The sequence below is a fragment of the Antedon mediterranea genome, chromosome 6 (genome assembly GCF_964355755.1).
Source record: "Antedon mediterranea chromosome 6, ecAntMedi1.1, whole genome shotgun sequence".
NCBI lineage: Eukaryota > Metazoa > Echinodermata > Crinoidea > Comatulida > Antedonidae > Antedon > Antedon mediterranea.
The window spans coordinates 17910304-17932432 of record NC_092675.1 but is presented as its reverse complement, the minus strand read 5'-3'; the positions used below and the strand labels follow the sequence as shown (position 1 = coordinate 17932432).

Sequence of the window (22129 nt, the reverse complement as noted above, 5' to 3'; positions counted from 1 at the left end):
ATGACTGGGAATAAAAAGAAAAAAAAATCTAAACCAACTATGTTGCATTATTTAAATCGGTATTTAGACACAAAATACCATGGTTACTAAAGTTTACTGCAACTCCGCTGAATATGACCAGGAAACCAAATGTAACTTGGATAATAGAATTTGGTTTCCTGATCAAATATCCCAAGGTACTAACAAAAATGTCTTCATTAATAATTTGATTGTACAGTACTTTACTAATGAAATAATCAAAATTTATTTATACTCATGGACTCCTGTGCTTGTAAAAACAATGGTGAATTTCACAATTCAAGAAATGCATCGGTTTGATTTTGTTTACTATAGTTATACAGTCAAATAATATGTAGATATTAAATGAAAAAGACCACTCAAATGTAGACACAGACAACTGTTACTGCCGTCATATAGCTTTTAATATAATTACGGACATGTACACTGTTATTGACTCATTGTATACCAATTATTTCTTGCCAGCCGACACTTTGTTTTTCTTTGTACCGCGAACCTTCTTCATTCTGTTCTTTCGTTCTTTTCTTTGTTTTCGTGTGGGCCTCTTTTTCTCGTATAATCCATGCTGCAATCAAAACAATATACATGTTGTTAGAATGAAAAATTCAAACTTTTAACATTTTTTGTTTATTTCTGCCATCAATGCATACTCTAAAAGATTGTTTTTTTATGAATAACACTAGAGTGTATTTGTTTTTAACAAAATTGAGAATAACAATACTTATTTCAAACTTTTAAATTTTAAAATAATTATTATTATTCAAAACGTGCAAACTTTCTAATTGTAAAATAAAATGCATTACAATGAGAAACTATAATTTAAACTCAGCCACTTTTGTGAGTTAAAAGCAAAACTTAATGTTATGCAAACCAGAATAGAAATTAAACTTACTCTTTGCAACCTGAACTTGGGCTCAATCTTTTTTGCATTGTCGAGCGTGTCATAGATAAGTGCAAAGCCTGTTGTTCGTCCACCTCCAAATTGAGTTTTGTATCCGAAGCAGAAGATTACATCAGGGGTTGTCTTGTACATCGACGCAAGCTTTTCACGAATTTCTGTCTTGGGAACTGTTGCTTTACCTGGATGAATTACATCAACAAGCTGTAAAAAAAAAAGGTAGTTTAAATAATGGAAACTGTACAGCATTTTGACAAGAAGTGACTTCTCGTATGGTCAATTATGTCTGAAATTGTTTTATTGTCTTTCAGAATGGTTGACCATTTGCCTACTGTAGTTCTTCGAGATGATAACGACTGAATTAAAGATCAAGTCAACCTTGCATTTCCTTCTAAACAGTCAACCATACAGCAATGGAAAACCTTTAAATTCCATGGATGGTTAAAGACCCATTCGCTACAATTTGTGACGCTTCGTAAAAGTAATGCATATATATTACTTTAAGAACATTAAACCAGGTCATTTTTCCTGGTCTTAAATGTACGTTTTATGGTAAATTATGATAAAAAGAGAGAAAGAATGCACTACCTAAGTAGCTCGCGATGAATGTCCTCTCGTGGATGGTCTTCAGGCTAGCCCAGCTAGGCTTAGTTTTGTAGGCCTAGCTGGCAAACGTTGGTAACAAACGAACATCGTACGCTAGCTGTAGGCCTAACGTATAGTTGCTGCATCAATTGTCTTTCTGTTTTTGCCAGAAACCGTTGATACAAATTGGGGTGAATATTTCGCTGAAAAGTCTTCCATTTGTTTTGGCCTCATGATTGATCGAAAAGTGGTGGAATTACAGAATAGAAACAAAAATATCAATCCACGCGCAATGCATGTTGGGGTTTATAAAGGGCCGCTAACATTATTAGAATCAACTTATTTTTCACATTTTTAACCGTTTAAAGACGAAAAAAGTTATCTCAATAAGACCATATATAGTATTTATTTTTACAATAAATGTAGTTTGTGACCTTAAATTAGATCTAAAAAACGTAGGGACTGGAACTTTAACTGTGAAAGACCTCATCCATGTTTTGACAACTATTTTCTTGTCAACAGAGATCCCAGGTAGATATTTATTATTATTAGATCAACTTATCCAAGTTGGCATGTATTAAAATGGACCTGAAATGGACTTTCGAATTTCAAGAAATTCACACATGTTATTTAAATGTATCAAATTAACACAAACCCATACAAATAAAAACAAAATGTATAGTATTTTGAGAAAAAACGAAATTTTAAGATACCTTGGTAAATTAGCGAAAATTACTCATGCCATTGCAATATTCTATTTTAACGGCCGTCGGAAGCCTCTATATTCACGACGTCACATATACACACGACGATATCGAGAGCGTGTATGCCGGACGCCGATAGTCAGTGAATGATTGACGGCCTACAAAGATACGCGAATCGTTGACACTAATACTAATTTATTCAATATCTAATGTTGTTGAAATATAGGTCCCTAAAATTTACTTTGTTCTAAAACCCGAATTTAGAAGGCCTACCTCCCAAACCTTTACTAGGCCCCCAATCCAGCGCACGAAGTCGATCCACCACCCATCCACCACATGCGGCGAGGCTCCGTTTCATGTGCATCTAAGGATCAAAGCGATATCAACAACTTGCTGTGCTCATTGTCAAGCCAAATTAAAATATGAATAAAATTCGTTTTCGAACTGCCTGATTCGTGACAAATAAATTATCATCTCATATTAATTTAATTCTGCTAAACTAAAAACTAAAGAAACTAACACATTTTAGCAGTATAAATTATGAACGATATACGAAATACACGAACGGAAAATATGGAGACGCATCATTGCACACGGAGCTGTATCCCGGACAACGTTGCCAGGCTAACTTTGGTATTGCCAGAAAAAAAACGTCATTTACTCAATGAATAACCGTTTATACGGTAATAACTTTATCTAAAAAAAATTCTAAATACGTTTCTGCAAATGCACAAGCATTTTTTAGAAAATACTCCATAGATTTCAAGAGTTATAGGCAAAAAACTGCAAATTGTCCATTGGAGGAATAGGAATATATTCGTCACCCGCGAATATTTTTGATTTTCAAATGGGGCTTTCCCCAAAAGGGCCAATTTATATTTTGTAACAATATACATTCTAGCAACGCCTAATAGCCCCCAAAACATCATTCTAAAATGAAAAAAATCGAAAATCCATTTCAGGTCCATTTTAAACAAAAAATCTATGTAGCCTATAGGCTATACCCAAGTGATATGTCATAGAAAGTTAATTTATGTCACATTCAGCCAATTAATGTATGATTACTGCATAGAGTAATGGCTATTAGAACTTACCATTTGTTTTCGACTCAACAGACGGTTGGTCATGAATTTGCGAGTACGTACTGTCACTGCGTTATCCCCCTGAAAGCACAAAATAAATTAAATGTCATTGTTAACCATGAATGCAGAACAAAAAAAGTAGGCCTCTTTCTAGGCTACAATTTCCTGGCTAGACTACTACTAGTAGAGGCCCTCTTGTTTGTCTTATACTAGGCCAAGCTAGCCTTTCTACCTACATATCTGTGTGGCCCTCTGCTGACTGGCTCTAGGCGTACGTAGAGGCTAGCTAGACCAGTAGTACTAGTACGTAGTAGGCCTAGCCTGGTCCTAGCTATAGGGCCTAGATTTATTATGAATGCAAGAAAAATGCCTAAAACGTATACTTTGAAAGAATGTTGACTACCGCCGGACCATTAATACAGTGATAAGGCTTAATAATGGCATGAGTCACGACAGGTATTAGCCTATGTATAATGTAGGCCTAGAGAAGACAATCATTTAGTATAGGCTTAGCCTAGGCCTAGTCACGACCCGACTGCTATGTTTTTTTTCGGTAAAATAAAATTGTGATTTGTTTTCACAAATAACATATTTCTGAAAAATCTATACACAGTTTTTCAGTATGATTCTTTAAAAATTAAAAAAGGTAAGATTTAAATCAACAGACAGACTAATAAGACGGATATTAAAGGATTTTTAATGATCATTTTGTTCATACCATTTTGATGCTTGCTTGGGAAAGCCGAAAAGACCTACGCCCTCTAACGACATCATAAACAGTCGGGCGCCACCAAATTTTCAAAAAGTTAAGTACTGTACGTACTGTTTATACCAAAGAACATGTACTACCAAAAATAGTTTAGTACACTATTTTTGACACCACGTTGTGCATTGGTTTATACGCGCATTCCTGTTTAAAACCACAACAATGATAAAAAGTGTATTTATTTTCAAGGTTTTCAAAGTTTAAATATTTATCATACACCCACCGTGACAAAAACAATCATGATAAATCGATCATCGATTAGAATAAAAATAAGGCAGTAAAAAAAGCTGTGCACCTATTTTATACATTAATTAATAGAGGAACGGGAAAAAAATGACAACCAAAGCATAGGCCTAGTACGTCTCATAGACTCTCTTCTCCCAAACGTGCTTTGGAATCGAAGTTTGGAAATACCCATTTTACAGCCGTAGATAGTAAGTACTGTACCGTAAATCTTCTAATTGTAACCCTGGATTATTATTCTTTGATTGCTAGGGTGGGTTACTATTAGAAGTGGGGTTACTATTAGAGTAGTGGGTTACTATTAATACTCTTAAATAGACACCTGACAATAGTAACCCCCTCCCCCAACTTTTCCGGTTAGCAACTCATAGCAAAATAATAAAACAGTACGAATAAACAAATTTGGTTGAACTCTAACTTTATTTTATAAACTTAAAAACACTCAATCTTCACCCACTCACGAGACCAACACGCATTATCTCCTTATTTTAAAATACGGCTGCATCATAAACGACCAATCATGTTTTCAATAATTTTTGTGACTTTAAGTAACCCCCATGGGTTACTATTAGAGTAGTGGGTTAAGATTCTACTGATTGACTTATAAGGTGGGTTATTATTAGAAAGGGGGTTTACTATTAGAGTGTGCGTTACTATTAGAAGGGAGGTTACTATTAGAGTGTGGGTTACTATTAGAAGATTTACGGTATAAGCTTCCACGTAATAGGCCTACAGTTTCCTAATACTTTGACGAGTTAATTTAATCAGCAAAAATGTTTGAAAGGTCCGTACGTAACCCAACTTTAAAATATTGAAATATGGAAACCTTGAAATGGGAGTTTACCTCCTCAGAAGACGTCACGGTCTCTCTCGGCGCTTCACAATTCACAAAATCTAATGCGCATGCGTATTCATTAAAAAATATGTCTTTCTTTGAACGGAATTTTTAAGTAGGTGCATCAGGTAGCTATAGTATTATTATTTTATTCTATTCATGATTAAGTGCAATTTATGAGGACCTAACAGCTCTATTAAAAAAAAACCGGTAGAATCGCAAATATAGCTTACCTATTTCTAAATCTCTTCAAAATAATGTTTAGAAAAAAAAAATCCATAACAATCCGCAGAGATTCGAACCCGGGCTAGAGTATTATCCGTTACGACACAAAGTACATGACAGCTGAAAATAGTCTATACGTGCTTCATATTACGTAATTCATCGTGGCGTCATTAATATGCATATTCATGAACGTCATCTTAGGGAACGAAGCTTATATTAACCTTTGTATATACAAGATGACCGGTTAACTCAGTCGACTTGTGGAATAGAGTTATGCTCGCTATGCAAGCTACTGTGTTTGGGGCAGCAACATCAATGCATCTGGTGAATGTCGTGGAAACAACCCCAAGGCTGACAGGGTCTTATTGCTGAGGCAGGGAGAGCACACCGTACCATAACATTTTTGTTGTGCCTTAACTTACTTCGATCTCGTAAATTTTATGTTTCGCGCCCTCAATGTTATAGCAGGGTAACTTAGCACTTTTTTTGTGCACTTTGTGACAAAAGCACCAAATTTGGCACAAACCTTCTTTATGGTATATCTAACAATCCTAGAAGGGGTGCCCAAAAATCGGAACAATTTAAGGACGTCATTTGGACCACGCCCTTTTTTTAGTATTACGTAATTAGGAGAAAACTTAAATTTCGTATATACATACCAAGTTTGGTATCAAATTAAAACTCATGAGATGTACATTGCAATACACACATACAAAATATATGATTTCTCTTCAGACGGAATATATAGGTCAAATAATGTAATTATCTGTCATATTGAAGGGGATTTCAATCAAAACGCGCCAATATTGTGCTATGTTATGAACATTGTACAGTAGTTATAAGAACCACAACATTCATTTTTGTAATAAAACTACTAATATATATTTATCCTGTACCAGTTACTTTCCATTAACATAATATTAGGAACCACTGAAAAAAAGTATATAAAACATATACTGTATCAAACTTGGCTAAATAATCACTGGACTAAGTAAACAGACAAAAGACCATTTGACTGACAATTATGGCGTTAGCATCCATAATAATACATGGAGGTGATTATCAACTTTACTTTTATGAAATTATTTATCTGGAAACAAACACTTATAATGGTACAGAGTTGCTAGATGACGAACAAGTTCCACGGCATGGGTAACAAAGACCAGTGCAAGAAAGACCTGCTGAACGGCACTTGCAGTTCCCTGAGCAAAAAGGCAATTCCCATCCACATTAGGGACATGAATACACTACCTGTAAACATCAAAGAAGATTTTAAGAAGTTCTGGGTTATTTAAAAAACAACAAGAAAGTTCTCCTGTATGCCCATTGACCAATCTCATGAGCAGAACAACGAATTAGTAAAAGGAACTGGGGGTGCAGTCGGACTTACAGAAAATCCAACAGCGTTTAAGAGGTGGATGGTGGCGGAGCCAGAACAAGCGAGACTGATTACAGAGTTCGAGAGTCAGTTCATGGTTTATGATCCGAATGAATTTCAGCAACGAGAACAAGGACTCTCTACCCAAGAAACATTTAAAGTTCAGGTCAACAGGCTACACAAAACAATTTCAAATGCAGGCAACCCATTCCTCGATAATTGTTCAGAACTTCTGGTCTTGGATGCTCGAGACAATCGCTTGTGACAATGAAAGTCCAGTAGTGACAGTTCGTACAATTCAGGATGTAGGTACTACCCAGTACCAAAAATATTTCAAGGAAGTTATTCTCGACAGAAGTGTTGCAATTCAACAAGCCATCAAACAGAATAAGCTGCCGTTGTTCAACACACCACGGTAAAAATCAGTGTCCAAAACAAAGCAACAAGTTAAGAGTTTAAAAAGTGACTGCAGCCTATTCAGTTGACTGTATATTGCAAGTCAATCTCGTGATGGAGATTTGGAAGACTTCTTCATGCATTAAAACCAGCCATGGCCACCCTCTTTGGCAGTAAATGGAAAGCTTCGACTACCAACTAAGAAGTCTGAGTTGCTACAGCATTTGGAGACTGAAGGCCAGCCTGAACCTCCTACATATTTTGACGTAAAGGTGTTTGACGGAGCTGCTATTGTCCATGCTCTTTCCAGCAACCATGCATTTACATTTTATGACTACGGTGATAAGGTGAGTACATTTCTTTGCATTCAGGATTGTATCTATTGTTTAACCACCACATAATTGGTCACTTCTATATGCGGATCGTTATTCTTGTATCATTTGTATTAAAGGTCTTTCTACCGTGGACCAGACAGCAGCTGCAGAATAGTAACAAAATTGATATAGTGTGGGACACTTACAGAACAGATAGTCTTAAGCAGTCTAAAAGAGAAAAAAAAAGAGGAAAAGGGGTCAGGAGGAAAGTTGGGGGACAAACAAAGATTCCATGGAATTTTCCAGACTTTCTGAAAGATCCAGTAAATAAAGAGGAGTTATTTAACTTTTTAACTACGAAGGTGTCTACCCATGATTACTCTGACTGCAAAGAAGTTTACATTACATCAGGTAAGTTTTATTATGATACATACTAATTTATTTTGTTTGTAACCAAACGATTAATTTACTTATACAGTTTCGTACCAATAATTAATTAAAAAGGCATATTAAATTAGTAAGTAATTCTTGATATATGTCCTGTAGGCGAGTCTGATGTATCCCGGACAGGCAGGGAACTGGAAGTGCCGTTCAGCAGGTCTTTCTTGCACTGGTCTTTGTTACCCATGCCGTGGAACTTGTTCGTCATCTAGCAACTCTGTACCATTATAAGTGTTTGATTCCAGATAAATAATTTCATAAAAGTAAAGTTGATAATCACCTCCATGTATTGTTATGGATGTTAACGCCATAATTGTCAGTCAAATGGTCTTTTGTCTGTTTACTTATATATATGTTTTATATACTTTTTTTCAGTGGTTCCTAATATTATGTTAAAGGAAAGTACGGTAACTGGTACAGGATAAATATATATTAGTAGTTCTATTACAAAAATGAATGTTGTTGTTCTTATAACTACAATGTTCATAACATAGCACAATATTGGCGCGTTTTGATTGAAATCCCCTTCAATATGACAGAAAATTACATTATTTGACCTATATATTCCGTCTGAAGAGAAATCATATATTTTTTATGTGTGTATTGCAATGTACATGTCATGAGTTTTAATTTGATACCAAACTTGGTATGTATATACGAAATTTAAGTTTTCTCCTAATTACGTAATACTAAAAAAAGGGCGTGGTCCAAATGACGTCGTTAAATTGTTCCGATTTTTGGGCACCCCTTCTAGGATTGTTAGATATACCCTAAAGAAGGTTTGTGCCAAATTTGGTGCTTTTGTCACAAAATGCACAATCTTCATAAAAAATGGAAGTTAGCAACCCTGCTATTAAGAACACCCGCATTACAATGTCAGAAAATTAACAAAATAGGCCTATTGTAGAACATTTGTAAAAATGTCTGTACCAACTTCTACTGCATTTTTATGTTGTTTATTATTTACATAGCCTGGTATCTAATTCTATTTTCATGTAATTCTTCTCTTTATCTATAACTATATCTCGATCTTCCCATAACTTTTTTTTTGTTCCTTCTTTCTTCTTTTTTTTTGAGGAATATTCAATTTAGTAGATTCACTGTGAGCTACTAAATTTATATTATTGTAAGTTAAGGTTGATGATTTTCTTCTGTCTTTGTTTATTAAGTTCTTTACACTTGGCTACATGCCTTTGATATTTTGACTATATTTCCCTATTTTCAGAGAACACTTCCCAATCATATCTAATTTTATAAATAAATGATAAAGACGCTAGTAAATTACCAACTGAACATTTTATTGCACTACAGGCTGTTTCATGAGTATGAACTCAATCTTCAGGTGCGAAATTTTATATGTTCTTAGAAGTTGTAATCAGAACCAATAACTGAGAAAGTGTTAACAGATTCACAGTTTTTTACGCTATTTCGCTACTTTTTGTTATATAAGATGTAGGCCTAGTATATTTGTGCATGTTGGTTTTAACGAGATGTAAATGTCCAGAGTTTTCCTGGTCTTTTCTGGAAACTTGTATTCAATGAAATCATGTTCCAATGATTTAAAATTGTTAATGATAGTAATCGGGAAATGATTTCTTCCACTGATTTGATTGTAAAAGTTAACATTAGGCCTATTCACTAATCGGAGCAAAATATCCATGTGTTCTTATCTAGATTTGTGTGTGAACTTGAAGCAGAGAGATCGATTCAGAAAGTCCCATGGTAAACGAGCCGTGTAAATAAACCAATCGATCAATCAATTATGACATTAGCACCACAACGCTTTCGAATGTCCTGTAGAGTTGTCCGGTCGATTAACCTGAAGTAGACCGAAGTGTGAGCAATCATTGTAGATAAATAGCCGGGAGCACTTGACGTGTCAGTGACACTGTATCTCCAGCACGCGTGTGCCCAATAACCACGCGTTATTATCCATGAGTGATATATGTACTTTCCTAATATTTGTTATTCACACGTGCATGTCAATTAAGAAAATGCATACCATTTGTACGTTGCTGTCCTTAAGTATAATCGTCATGTCCAGGTTAAAAGTATCTTGCATTACCAGGGAGAAACAAACTCCCTTACGTAACAGGCCGTTGTTCCTGGTTCCTTTCATGTTCCGTTTTTTTTTATATTGATAACTGGCCTAACAATGTAATTCTCAAGTTACGATAAGGTGTTGGTTCTAATCACTAAACACTAATATTGTTTTACCATCCCTATAGAACCCCTCACCGTTTAAAATCCCACTGCGCAAGAGCGACGTAAATGCAACGTAAGCGTGTTGACCAATGACAAGCGACAGTTCGAATAATCCATAACTTGTGATTGGTCAACTCACTTATTACGTTGCGTTACGTCCTTGTGCTGCGTCTCTAGTGGGAACCAAGCATAACTGTCGGTAAAAAAAAACCTACAAGTTTTCGAAAATTGGAAATTATGGAGATTCTGTTCAGCAATGCTTAGGTCAACAATCTAACTATTTATTTCTTAAATAACAGAAACCTATTTAATTTGTTATTAGTAAAATGGCTTAAAATGTCTATAAAATGGAATGTTTTATGACGATAATAAAATGAAAAAGAATGCAACAGCTAAAAGTGGGTCTCCTGAAGTGAAATAAAAAGAAACATTATGTTATTAATGAGGCATATTTTTTTGTGTGTAAAATTCGAAAAGAACAATAACATACCGTACTTGTAGCATTGTAATTTTCTCAAAACCTGTATTGTCCATTAGAAGTGGGTCTCCTTTTAGATACATAAAACAATAATATGTTCTTAGTCGCTTCTGGCAATATACAGATTATTCAACAGGTTAGAATCAACGAGTTAAATATGTCATTAATCTTAGTGACATTACTTTCCGCCAATTGACTCTCACATGATCATTAAGTGTGATTAATTAGGCTATTTGTTGCCGTCGTGAATACTAAACATAATAACATAGTTCCAGTATATAAAGGTAGAGTATAATACTCATACACGATCAAAATGATATACAAGATACATTTTTACAGGTTGATGATCAGTATGTCATATCAAACCCTTCAATATTCATTTAATATCCATTTATTTGTTTCACCATATTTCAAGAGGGCGACCAAGCCGGCAAGACAAAACAAACAATAACAAAACATATATGGTACCATTTAATGAATGTTAAAACAACCCACTTCACAATTGTTTTATTTTAGCGCCTTGAGCACTCTGTGGATATGTGCGCTTTATAAATATTATTATGTTATCTTATTTGGTCTCTTTAAGCTCTATCTATAATACACTTATATCAAACTTTATTTGACAACAAATTGTGATGTGCCTATATTGCACACAATTACATCATATCACTATCATATTTGGGCACATCACACATATTATTATCAAACTAGTTTTATAGTGACTGTAGACAGAACTTTAGTCTATTTAAAAAAGTTAAATCCAGAATTTCAGGACACGATATACATTACATTGGTCATAAACGATTTTAGTAAGCCAGTATCATTCAATGAAAAAGCACTGACTTACATTTACTGAAAGATGGATTTGAGAATTTGCTAAATGTGGCTCACTTTGATATTTGAAAAGTGTTCGCTAAGCTTTAAACGGAACCTATATAACAACATTTGACATTTGAATGTTAGGACCCGCTTTTTATGCTTGATCTTCATGTTCATTTTATAGAAATCAATAAACTTGTAACTTCTAAGAAAGGAGTGATGATTGAAACTAAACTGCTACAAAACATGTATCAACTCATAAAGATTTAGAGTTTTTGTCGGTGAATTTTGTTGAGTGATTCAGGCTAGAGTAAATGCTTTGCTTAAACCATCACCTTCAATAGTGACGTAAGCGAAATTGTCGAAACGCATGGAATGTTTTTTTTTTAACTTTGCGTAGTCCTATACGGTTTATATACTGAATATATCAAAAATCTAATATTTTATGGAATAAAATATTAACATTTCTCATTTCTGTACCGTTAAGGTACAAGTAATCATGTTATTGTATACACATTTACATGATTTGAGAAAAGGTATCACCAGACAATCACATTATACAGAATACAGTTAGTGTAGTCAGTTCGCCTAATGAAATGCTGTAGTTCATCACCCATACTCGCCTTTAGGGGATGATGTCCGCTGTTGAACGATTATTTCGTTAGGCGTTATAACTCTTTCCTATAGTTCATTCATCTCTGTGGTCTATAGGTTTTTAAAATTCAGTAAAATCAATTTAACATTTTGTTTATGACAAATTTTTTTATCCATAGGGATTCTGTCTGAAATGTGAAGAGGTATATATCCTTGCTAGCGGGTCTAATCATCAAATGTAATTTTCTTTTGTCAAAGCCTTGTTATTGCAGTCGTCATTATTCTAACTGTATCTGAAATGATTCAAAGAAATTAAATCTGCTTTCATTATGTACAAGTCATTTTATGTTGAATACGTATACATTCTTTGAATGGAAAACCCCTCGTTAAGTCATTTATATCGTAATTGTTAAGACGTAAGATAAAATGTGTCATCATTGAAGCCAGTCTTGTTGTAAGGGGAGTTTATTTGCCCCTCTTTCATTTAAAGTGAGGTTCAAAACCACTGATGTTTGAGCGTTCTTCCTTTTAAGGAGGGCAACATCGTGTTCTTTAGGAGGGAAACAATTATAATGGCAAGCAAGTATAGGCCTAATTATATTTAAATATTTTTAGCTAAACAATGATACAACACAAATAAACTACGACATAATGGCATGATTATTTCTGCAAATAATTTAAACAAAGTTAACAATAACATAATGCACTTATGAAATAATAATACGCATCTCATTGTCAGACTTTATTACATGTCATACGGTATTGTTGCTTTAGGCCGACTATAACCATAGGCGGTGAACTTTAAAAGACTATAATAACATGATTAATGATGTTAATCAGAATAATTTAATGCAGTACGGGATAATTTTGAATAAAGAATACATGATGAGAATTATTTAGTTTGCTTTTAAATACTATTGCCAATGAAATGTAAAAAGAAACGTTGATGTGCGCATGCGCCAAACGAGCTCCGTTGGTTTATGGAAACCTGATTTTAAATACATTTCTGTTCATGTCTGTATCGTGTCAGGTAGTGTCTTAGGCTTACTAAAAAAAATTGTGTTTCTTTTTTTAAAGGAAAGAAAGTTCGTTTATCAAGCCATTGAGACAATTCAAAAGTTTATGAGCACACACAACACGTCAATTCAAATTGATTCAAAATATCGTGGTGAAATAAATAAATGGTATTTATTATTTGTTCAAGTTAATGTATACGTTGATTATCGCCATAACACATCTTCATCGTCGTAAGTTCCACAATCAACAAATTGATTATTACGGAATTAGGAGGCCTATTAAGGCCTACTTTTAAGTAGTGGCTGTGTGTTACAGAGTGGCCGTGTGAACTAGGAGACTGGAGTAACCCCCTACTCGTTTTGAAAGATGTGCAGGTTCTTTAAAGTACACACATATCCTAGAAAAAGAGAAGCCACATGTATTAATTGTCAAGTTTCTTGCAACGATCCGCCAGCTATAGACCTACCTCAATGAATATACAAAATTAATTCTTGTTGATTGATAGTTGCTATAAAAGATAAAATGTTACTGATGAAATTAAATAATAATAATGAATTGCTATTACAGATTTATTTATATTTAAAAACGTTTTGTAATATTATTGTATAAAACGTTTAGTTAAAAAAAATATTCACTAGTCATACTATTATTAATACTATCTGAAGTAGACCTATATTATTTTACTTAACTTAAAATACTGATAGGCCCTATACATTAAAAATGTTGATTGCTTGGTTATCTACCTTTTCTCAGACTCAGATGAAAATTGGTTTTCTATTAATTGGCCATTGTTCTTCGCTTTGTTTTATTGCATATTAGTAATGTATACAATACTATCGATTTACATTAATCTCCATTTTATTGAGCAGGTTATTGACGACAGATCTTTAACTAACGACATAATAAAAACACAGACTTACCTATACTCTAGAGAAGGAGATCTCGCTTCATTGAATTAAGAAACTCTTAGGCCTACTGTTAAAAATAGTCCTAATTTTCCCCCGATTACTTTTGTTGATTTACTAAGCAAACTACAAGTAATATTATACGATACTAATTTTAATGGAACGGATAGAAACAGCAGTTTTGACCACTGTGACACGCCGGGATTTGATTTGATTTGAGGTTGAATTGTAACCTACCTTTACGTATAGTACGATACCGTATACACCTGGCCATCATTCCTAAGATGACATTCCAATCACAGTCGGTTATGTTAGACATCGTTCAACTGGTTAGCTGTGCAAAACCGATTGTACACACGTATCTATCTGCGTTGCATTTTAGTGTGTGGGCATATACGTACGAACGTGATTTCAACGTAGTAAATCTGCGTACCCTTTATCCCGGTTTTTGTTCATCCTCATTAAGCTCTTACTTCGGCGTTGATTGATAATATACAATAACAACACGGACAAAATAGTCGGCGTGATTGAAAACAGAACGTATCATTTTGACAAATTCTGAAAATCTGAATGATTTTGGTAATGAGGTAAGTCAATTTTGTACTAAATACTTGAATTAATGGAAAATGGTCATTGAAATCAAGATAATTGATGTCTCATTTACAAATGTTTGACCCACTTATACATCGTAGGAGAAGACTTACGTTTCCCCCGTAATTCAATCCAGGTTACCCAAAACATGAGATCATTGACCAAGTCTTGGTATCCACGCAATGGCGTACACGCAACGCAAGTGAGTTGACCAATCACAAGCGACAATTCGGAATATTCATAGTGTCGCAATTGGTCACTTGCATTACTCCTGAGTACTAGTTCCCACTAGCTTTATCTAAAACCATGACAACCACAATATAACTTATACAAATTAAATATTGGAAAATAAATGATTTTATCGAGATTTACAATCACTTTAGAATGGGTATATATGGCACAGAAGATTACAAAGTAGAGTAGGAGTTTGTACTAATATCCATGGCATTTGGCCTCATATTAAAAAGAATCAATTGTATGTGTAAATAGCCAGATATTATTTGAACGCCATGTGACTCAATATTTAGGATGCGTCGTACAAATTAAAAAATGGTACGATGCGTACCAATGTATAATCATAATGAGTCGGAAAGTTACCGATTAATATTTGTTGAACATTGAACCCTTTAGTCTGTTGCTAACTCTTCAAGAAGCATAAATACGAACAATTTATATTGTCATGAACGTCAATGCATTTAGCTAAGACAACCGTGCCTAAAATCGATTTAATGATGGTTTTCGACTGATTTACGCTTTGGTTTACTAGAAGTAATGACAAATTGAATGAGCCAAAGACATGTTGTTTGGTTAGTTTGAATCTAAAAACCAATGCAGCAAAGAATATTGTATCTGTTTCATTAAAAATTACGCATCTGCAGAGCCTTTAGAACATGTTAAATGAAACAACTAAACTCACAAATCTCCTTTGGAAAACGCTTAGAAAAAACAGAATTAAATGAATCGTTAAATACCGATAATATTATTGGGAAATGAAACAAGTGCGACTCGTACATCAATATTGTATTAGTAAGGTTCTAGTGTACCACTTAAAAGATTAGGACACGACGTAATGTGAAAACTACCCGAGGCGCGTCGACGTTCGGAGTAAGAAAGAGTCACGTCACTGTGACTTGGTTCACAATACAAACAATCTATGATTATAGTCATTAGATAAAGATAACCATTGTTTAGCTGCATGATTAGAATCTATAACTGTCTTCGACTTGTCCCATCTGCATAATAACTCGTACAGTCTTACTCCTGAAAAAACAACCATCATGGTGGTCTTTATGCCTATTAACAAATTATTAGAAAATGTTTAAATCAGTATCAAATATTACTAGAAGACACTAACCTTACTTGGATGTACTTGAACTTTCATTGATGTTTAGTCTTCTTTCTGTTATTTCAAATATTCCATTTTCCTTTCATACGCTGTAGAAATTTCAGTACTTGCCTTCGGTCACAGTGAGATACACTGCGATTTTAGCCACCCCTCGTGGATATCAACACAAAAACCGATTCTCGAGCGCCAATACAAATAGTGAAAGTTATTAATTCCTCTCCGTGTAAACAGTCGTCTAATTATAAATAGTATTTGGTGGGTGTTTTTATACAGTTGTTCCCAAGAGTAGGCTATAGTATTTACATCAAGAGCAAAATTCAACGTTACGCCAGCGGAACCCCTGACGTTGCAATAAAAAGAAAATCATGAAATAATATTGTATAATTTGGTAAACCATATGATTCTATCGGGTATTTTTTTAGCAGTGGTACGCTATCCATGTCCAGTATTATAGTAATTGATCGTAACGTATATGTATTACAGACAAATAAATAGATTGAATCCGAGGACACATTTTATAACTTTCCAAATCACAATTTCATAAATTGATAACATTTTTATTTCCCCTGATTTGTAAAATCTAATTACCTGCCATTGTTCGTGAAAGTCAGTGCTATTTTCTCTCGACTATCGTTAGTGTCATGTAACCAAATTATTATTTTATTGCACCCAACGCTCTAAAATAAAGACGATATGTAAATCTATAGACGATATGTAAATAGACAATATGCCTAGCACATAAACCGCGCGGCATCCTAAGTTGACAGTAAGTATACCTTCTTCAATCCCGGAAAACTTCACAAGCGCTGCGGCCAATTGCGGTATTGCAAAAGCTGTAAAACACTTCAAAATAATTAATTCTGCTTGATTGATCAAAGCTGGGATACCAAATGAAATAAAGACCGTATTTTGAAATAATATTAATAAAAACGTAATATTTTGGCACATATGGCGTTTCATACCTATAATACTAATTTTCCACACAAAAATCAAAACGCCGACGGGTGGATAACATAAAAAAGGATAATACAAGTCTATGAATTTCCACCGACTATTAATTTATATTTTAAAATCTCCGATAGAATATCTGTGCCATAAAAGATAATGTGTATAAATTGCATGTTCTCCGGTCATTTCTAGTTCTGTGTTCTACTAAAATGTCTCGAGTAGTTCAGAATCGAAGTAACCTATATTAAGTTTTGTTTGATGAGGGTAAATGTTGCTTATACAAATAAAAACAGAATATATGTGTGTAAAATACATATATTTTATAGTAATACAAATCATAATCTACGGTTCAACATAGGTCGTTAAATTGTTAAAATGCACCTGAAATATGCTGTAATTAATTACTGGAAAAAGCATACGATTTTATAGATTAATATTTAACATCAAAACAAATCTACTCACGATGTTTCTTTAACATGAGCTTTTGTTCCATTTTGTCTGATAGTTAATGAACTAGTTTACATAGCGTGTTTGGCGCAAGTACATTTTTCATTTTTTCATTTATTCCACATTTATTTAGTCATCAATTACAGTACATCATAATTACAGTACAACTGAGAACAGGGATCCTGCATAAAAAAGCTATAGCTTCGTTTTTTTGTAGGACCCTTTTACATAAGAACAAGTATATAGAACTTAAATAAACAAAGGTGTTGTTAATCAGCATATAGTGATAAAAAGTATTTTTTAACCTGTTTTTTTATACATTTATTTTGTTTCTTTAAGATAACCGGTTTATTACCACCATTACAAGTGAATTCTTTCCACAATTTTGGTCCATATATGTGTATAAACTGTTGACTGCAAGTTAGTCTTGTGAAGGGAATTTCGAATTCAGTTTCTGTTCTGAGGTTATGAGTAGGCCTAATACTGTCACAGTAATTAAAAATATTTAAAATGTGATGTGGTAATTCATTGAATTTTACGTTTGCCATAAATCCTATGACGTTTACTTTGTAAATATCATAAACGTTTAATATTTTTAGTTTCTTAAACAGTGGCTCTGAGGCTTGTCTGGATTTAGAGAAGGTAATGCATTTTACAGCTCTCTTTTGGAGTTTTAGTATTACTTCTAACGTGCTCTTGTATGTATTTCCCCATATTAAGTTACCATACTGAAGGTGAGGTAATACTAAGGTGTTATAAAGACTAATACGGACTTTATGAGGAAAGAATTCTCTTACTTTTAAAAGTATACCAATTGCCCTAGACATTTTTTTCCTAATAAGCTGTATGTGATGTTTCCAGTTAAGATTTTCGTTTAACATTACACCTAGAAATGTCACATTTTCTTTTCTATGTAATAACACATTATTCATTTTTATTTTAAACTGGTTTTTGTCAAAGTTCTTTTGGCTAGTTCTAAAAACAACGTAATTAGTTTTGCTGACATTCAGTAACAGTTTATTTGCTTTAAGCCATACGTTTATTTTTTCTAGTTCAATATTCATAGTATGGTTTAACATTGTAGGGTCATCTCCCCTTGTTATACAAGTTGTGTCGTCAGCAAAACTAATTATATCTATTTTACTACTTGCTCGACTTATATCATTGATGTAAATTAAAAACAAAAGTGGTCCTAAAACAGAACCCTGTGGCACCCCTATATTGGTGTCTTTTAAACATGATGATCTACCGTTGGCATAAACATATTGTTTGCGGCCACTTAAATAGTTTCTAAACCACATTAAAACGATGCCTCTTATACCATAATGCGCCAATTTGCTCAACAGAATACTGTGATCGATAATGTCAAACGCTTTTGACAAATCCATAAAGGTAGTAAGTGCATATTCCTTTTTTTCAAATGCATTTAATATTTTATGGACCAAGTCGATCATAGCATGAGAAGTTGAGTGTTTGTTTCTAAATCCATATTGATTGTTGCTTAACACTTTACATTTTGTAAGATAATTGTATAATTGATTATGGATAATCTTTTCAAAAACTTTCGAAAAAATGGGCAACAGCGATATGGGACGATAGTTTGAGGCCAAATGGCGGTCCCCTTTTTTATGTATGGGAACTACTTTGGAAATTTTCAACTTCCCTGGTATTAGTCCAGTTTGAAGTGATAAATTAAAAATATATGTCAGCGGCTTTAAAATATTGTATTTTACTTCCTTTACAACTTTAGCTGAAATGTCATCAAATCCGGAGGCTTTGTTTGAATCGAGAGATTCAATAACTTTTAGTACCTCCTCCTCATCAACATAGCAAAAAAACATTGAGTTGCGTTGTTTGTTTGTGAGGTATTCAGAATATTTTGTCGTAGTAGACTCAATATTGTCTCGAACCTTACAACCTACATTAATAAAATAATCATTAATATGATTTACAACATTTTCGCAACCATGTATAGTTTCATTGCTATGTGTAAAAGAAGATGGAACTTTAGTTTTTCCTTTATTCGGATCAATTACATCATTTATAACATTCCATGTTTTTTTAATATTACCATTTGTTCGATTGAAAAGATTTTCATAATACATCTTTTTGGCGATTTTGCACGTGCGTGCAAAAGCTTTTTTAAATTCTTTATACGTATTTTTGTTTTTTACAGTAGGGTTTTTTATGAACCTTTTATACAGTACATGCTTTCTTTTACTTGACCTTAGTAACCCAAAAATGCTAATAGCAAGCATTAAATCGTCTTTCTCCAGTGGCGTAACGGCTATGAGCGCTTTCTGGCTAAACCCAGGGGCCCCGGAGCTTATGAGGGCCCCTGAGAAATGTTCAAAGGAACAACAGGCACTAAAAGATACGTTGGAGGGCTACTTGGGGTTCCTAAATCAGGGGCCTCAGGCCTCTGAGTTACGCCACTGTCTGTCTCCGGATTGGACAAAAGTGTAAAAGAAGAGAAGATGTATAAAAATGAAAGACTTTGTTAAGCTTGTGTTTGACTACACGAAAAGAGGGAAAACTTAGTGCCTCTGAGATAAATGAAGCTGAAATGGAAATAAATATATTGCGACAGTCATAACATGTCGACTGTTTAATAGACGTTCATCGTGGTGCCTGCTGTTGAATGCAAAGCAATAAAAACGCATGTCTTCGAAACTCAAAACTTACGAACAAATATGATTAGCGTTGTCGAGCCTTCCAAGCCGTATTCAATTTATATCATAAAAGATAAAAGCTCATGTTCAATTTAAATTCTCATAAAGTTGTAACAGGGAACATTTCAATGTTACTCTTTAATGTGTATTCATAAATTTGTGACAGAACATTAATTAATTTTGATAAATAAGGTTTGGTAAATCATTATAAAATCATAATTGATTTTCTTAAAAGCATAACAAATAGAAAATAAATATATCGTAACTTGCTCGTAACGTGCTGTTATGTCTTCATAATATACTCAAACATTCAGAGTTTTCTTTTACAGTTATGGTAATGAAGAAATGATTGTGGACATTCTTGTAAAATCTGGTATGTCCATCGCGTATCCTGAATACTGAAATGCTTTATTTGTCAATTATCATCATAAAATAACAATAGAAATCCTTCTTAAAGATTGGCAAATATTAGTACGATAAAACAGATATACATGCTACCAAGCATACCATGGCATATACCGAATGGCGCGCCACGTGTCCAGCAGACTAACTTTCCTTCTAAGGAAAAATATTTTTCTATTTATCGTCGTAGTGTAAACAGGCATAAGAATGAAATTTGAAATCTTGTCTAAGTAGGCCTACAAAATTACGCTATTATCCAACATGTTAGTTTCAATCCAGTCATAACGGTCTGAAAACAACCTAACACATTTAAAATACAATTACACAGTAAACGTGTTCTCTTTAAATGGATGTCTGAAATGACTTTTGTTTGAACAGCCAGTTTGTTTGTTAACAAATGATAAATTTCGTTTATCCTTTGTTAATTCTTGACTTTAAATCAAAGCTACGTACTGCAATATAGTAGTATTTACTTGAAAAGGGTTCAAGCTTCACATTAAGCTGATGTATTAACACTTAAGTCCGAAATTAATCTTCTTGTTCAAGTCAGGCAAGAGGAACTTATAACGTATAGTTTGCTAAACGATTTTGTATGGGTATCATCAATTTTCTGTACACATGTAATATACGAACATTTTCCGATTGCTTGTGGTGTATAGCAGTAGATATAAATTACAATCGTAATTAACTAGGCCTGTAGTTACTAATTATTCTTTCGAGTCAGGCAGAGAGAAATATTCTATAAAAATACATTGCAGATTTAAAACAATAACTACTGTAGTATTTTATACTTGTCTGTAATTTTAAGCAGGACACATTAAACATAACATTGTTAGTAGCTTTTTTATAGATTGGTAAGGCATTCGAGATAGAGTACATTAAAAAAAAATGTTTAGCTAAAGATAAGAAACGATCCACTTTGTTTAACAGAGATTATATCAATAGAAATAGTTAGGCCTAAGTTAAGTAAATCACATTATGTTATTTTGGTTTTTTTTATATTTTTTTTTTTACTAATGTTTCTTCTTTTTTGTTAGCGTTATTTAAAGCACTTGTACTTATTTTGTATCCTATTCCATTATCATATTATTTGTATTGTATTTGTATATGTTTTTATATTGATTATGGAATAAAAATGTCGATGATTGATTGATTGACTTTCGTCAGTGAGACATTAGTTAGAAACTGACTCGCGCACATTTAGAAACCTCCCGTGTTTCTTTGAAATCACGAAATAATTAACGTGATGGCTTGTGTGATTGCACATTATACATTTGAATTATTGACACAAAAAAACTCATTCCTGTGTTTCATTTTAAAGCTATAACTATTACAATTACAATTACAATTACCCTTAGATAGCTAAGTTACAAAATCAATTATAATTCATTGGTTTTACGTTTCCAAAATGGACTGTTCAATAATAACGTAATATGAATAATGTATATTTTAAAATTCAAAGTTCAGCGTAAAACTCTTTTCAATATTTCATGAATTTGACAGTTTCGCCTAAAGTGAAAATTAAACATAAAAAATGTATTACTTGCTCGAAAGCCCTAGCATAATTAAAAGCTATAAAATGTTATGTTCTTATAATCCAACAGAAGAATCGCACTCAAAATTGAATAAACATTACTCGATATAATGTGGCTTTATCTGTAGGTATTATGGACTTTTCTGCACTATATCTTGCAATATTATTTACCTGTGTATATTTGCAATTTCTTAATAAATTATAATTGAATTGAATAATTATTAGAACAATACGTATAATTGGTGTAATCGCGGCCTTTTTTTAATTATTAAAATAGCCTGTTCAAT

The 22129-nt window shown here is 33.4% G+C and overlaps 3 protein-coding genes across 3 annotated transcripts in view; 1 reads left to right on the top strand and 2 right to left on the bottom strand.

Annotated features, from left to right (window-relative positions):
* LOC140052670 (heterogeneous nuclear ribonucleoprotein A/B-like) overlaps window positions 1-22129 on the bottom strand; it is a 279728-nt gene that overhangs the window by 46082 nt on the left and 211517 nt on the right. The gene's annotated exons all lie outside the window — the stretch shown is intronic.
* On the bottom strand, window positions 405-4051 carry LOC140051377 (small ribosomal subunit protein eS24-like). Its single transcript, XM_072096572.1, has 4 exons — window positions 4006-4051; window positions 3300-3368; window positions 911-1120; window positions 405-583 (listed from the first exon to the last, which is right to left on the bottom strand). Exons 1-4 carry the CDS (start codon window positions 4006-4008, stop codon window positions 470-472), a joined length of 396 nt encoding a protein of 131 aa, XP_071952673.1. The 5' UTR covers window positions 4009-4051; the 3' UTR covers window positions 405-469.
* Window positions 13949-22129, top strand: part of LOC140051694 (RYamide receptor-like) — a 57505-nt gene continuing 49324 nt past the window's right edge. Inside the window, exon 1 of the mRNA XM_072096986.1 lies at window positions 13949-14490. The gene's annotated coding sequence lies outside the window, so the exon portion shown is untranslated. The remainder of the gene's footprint in view (window positions 14491-22129) is intronic.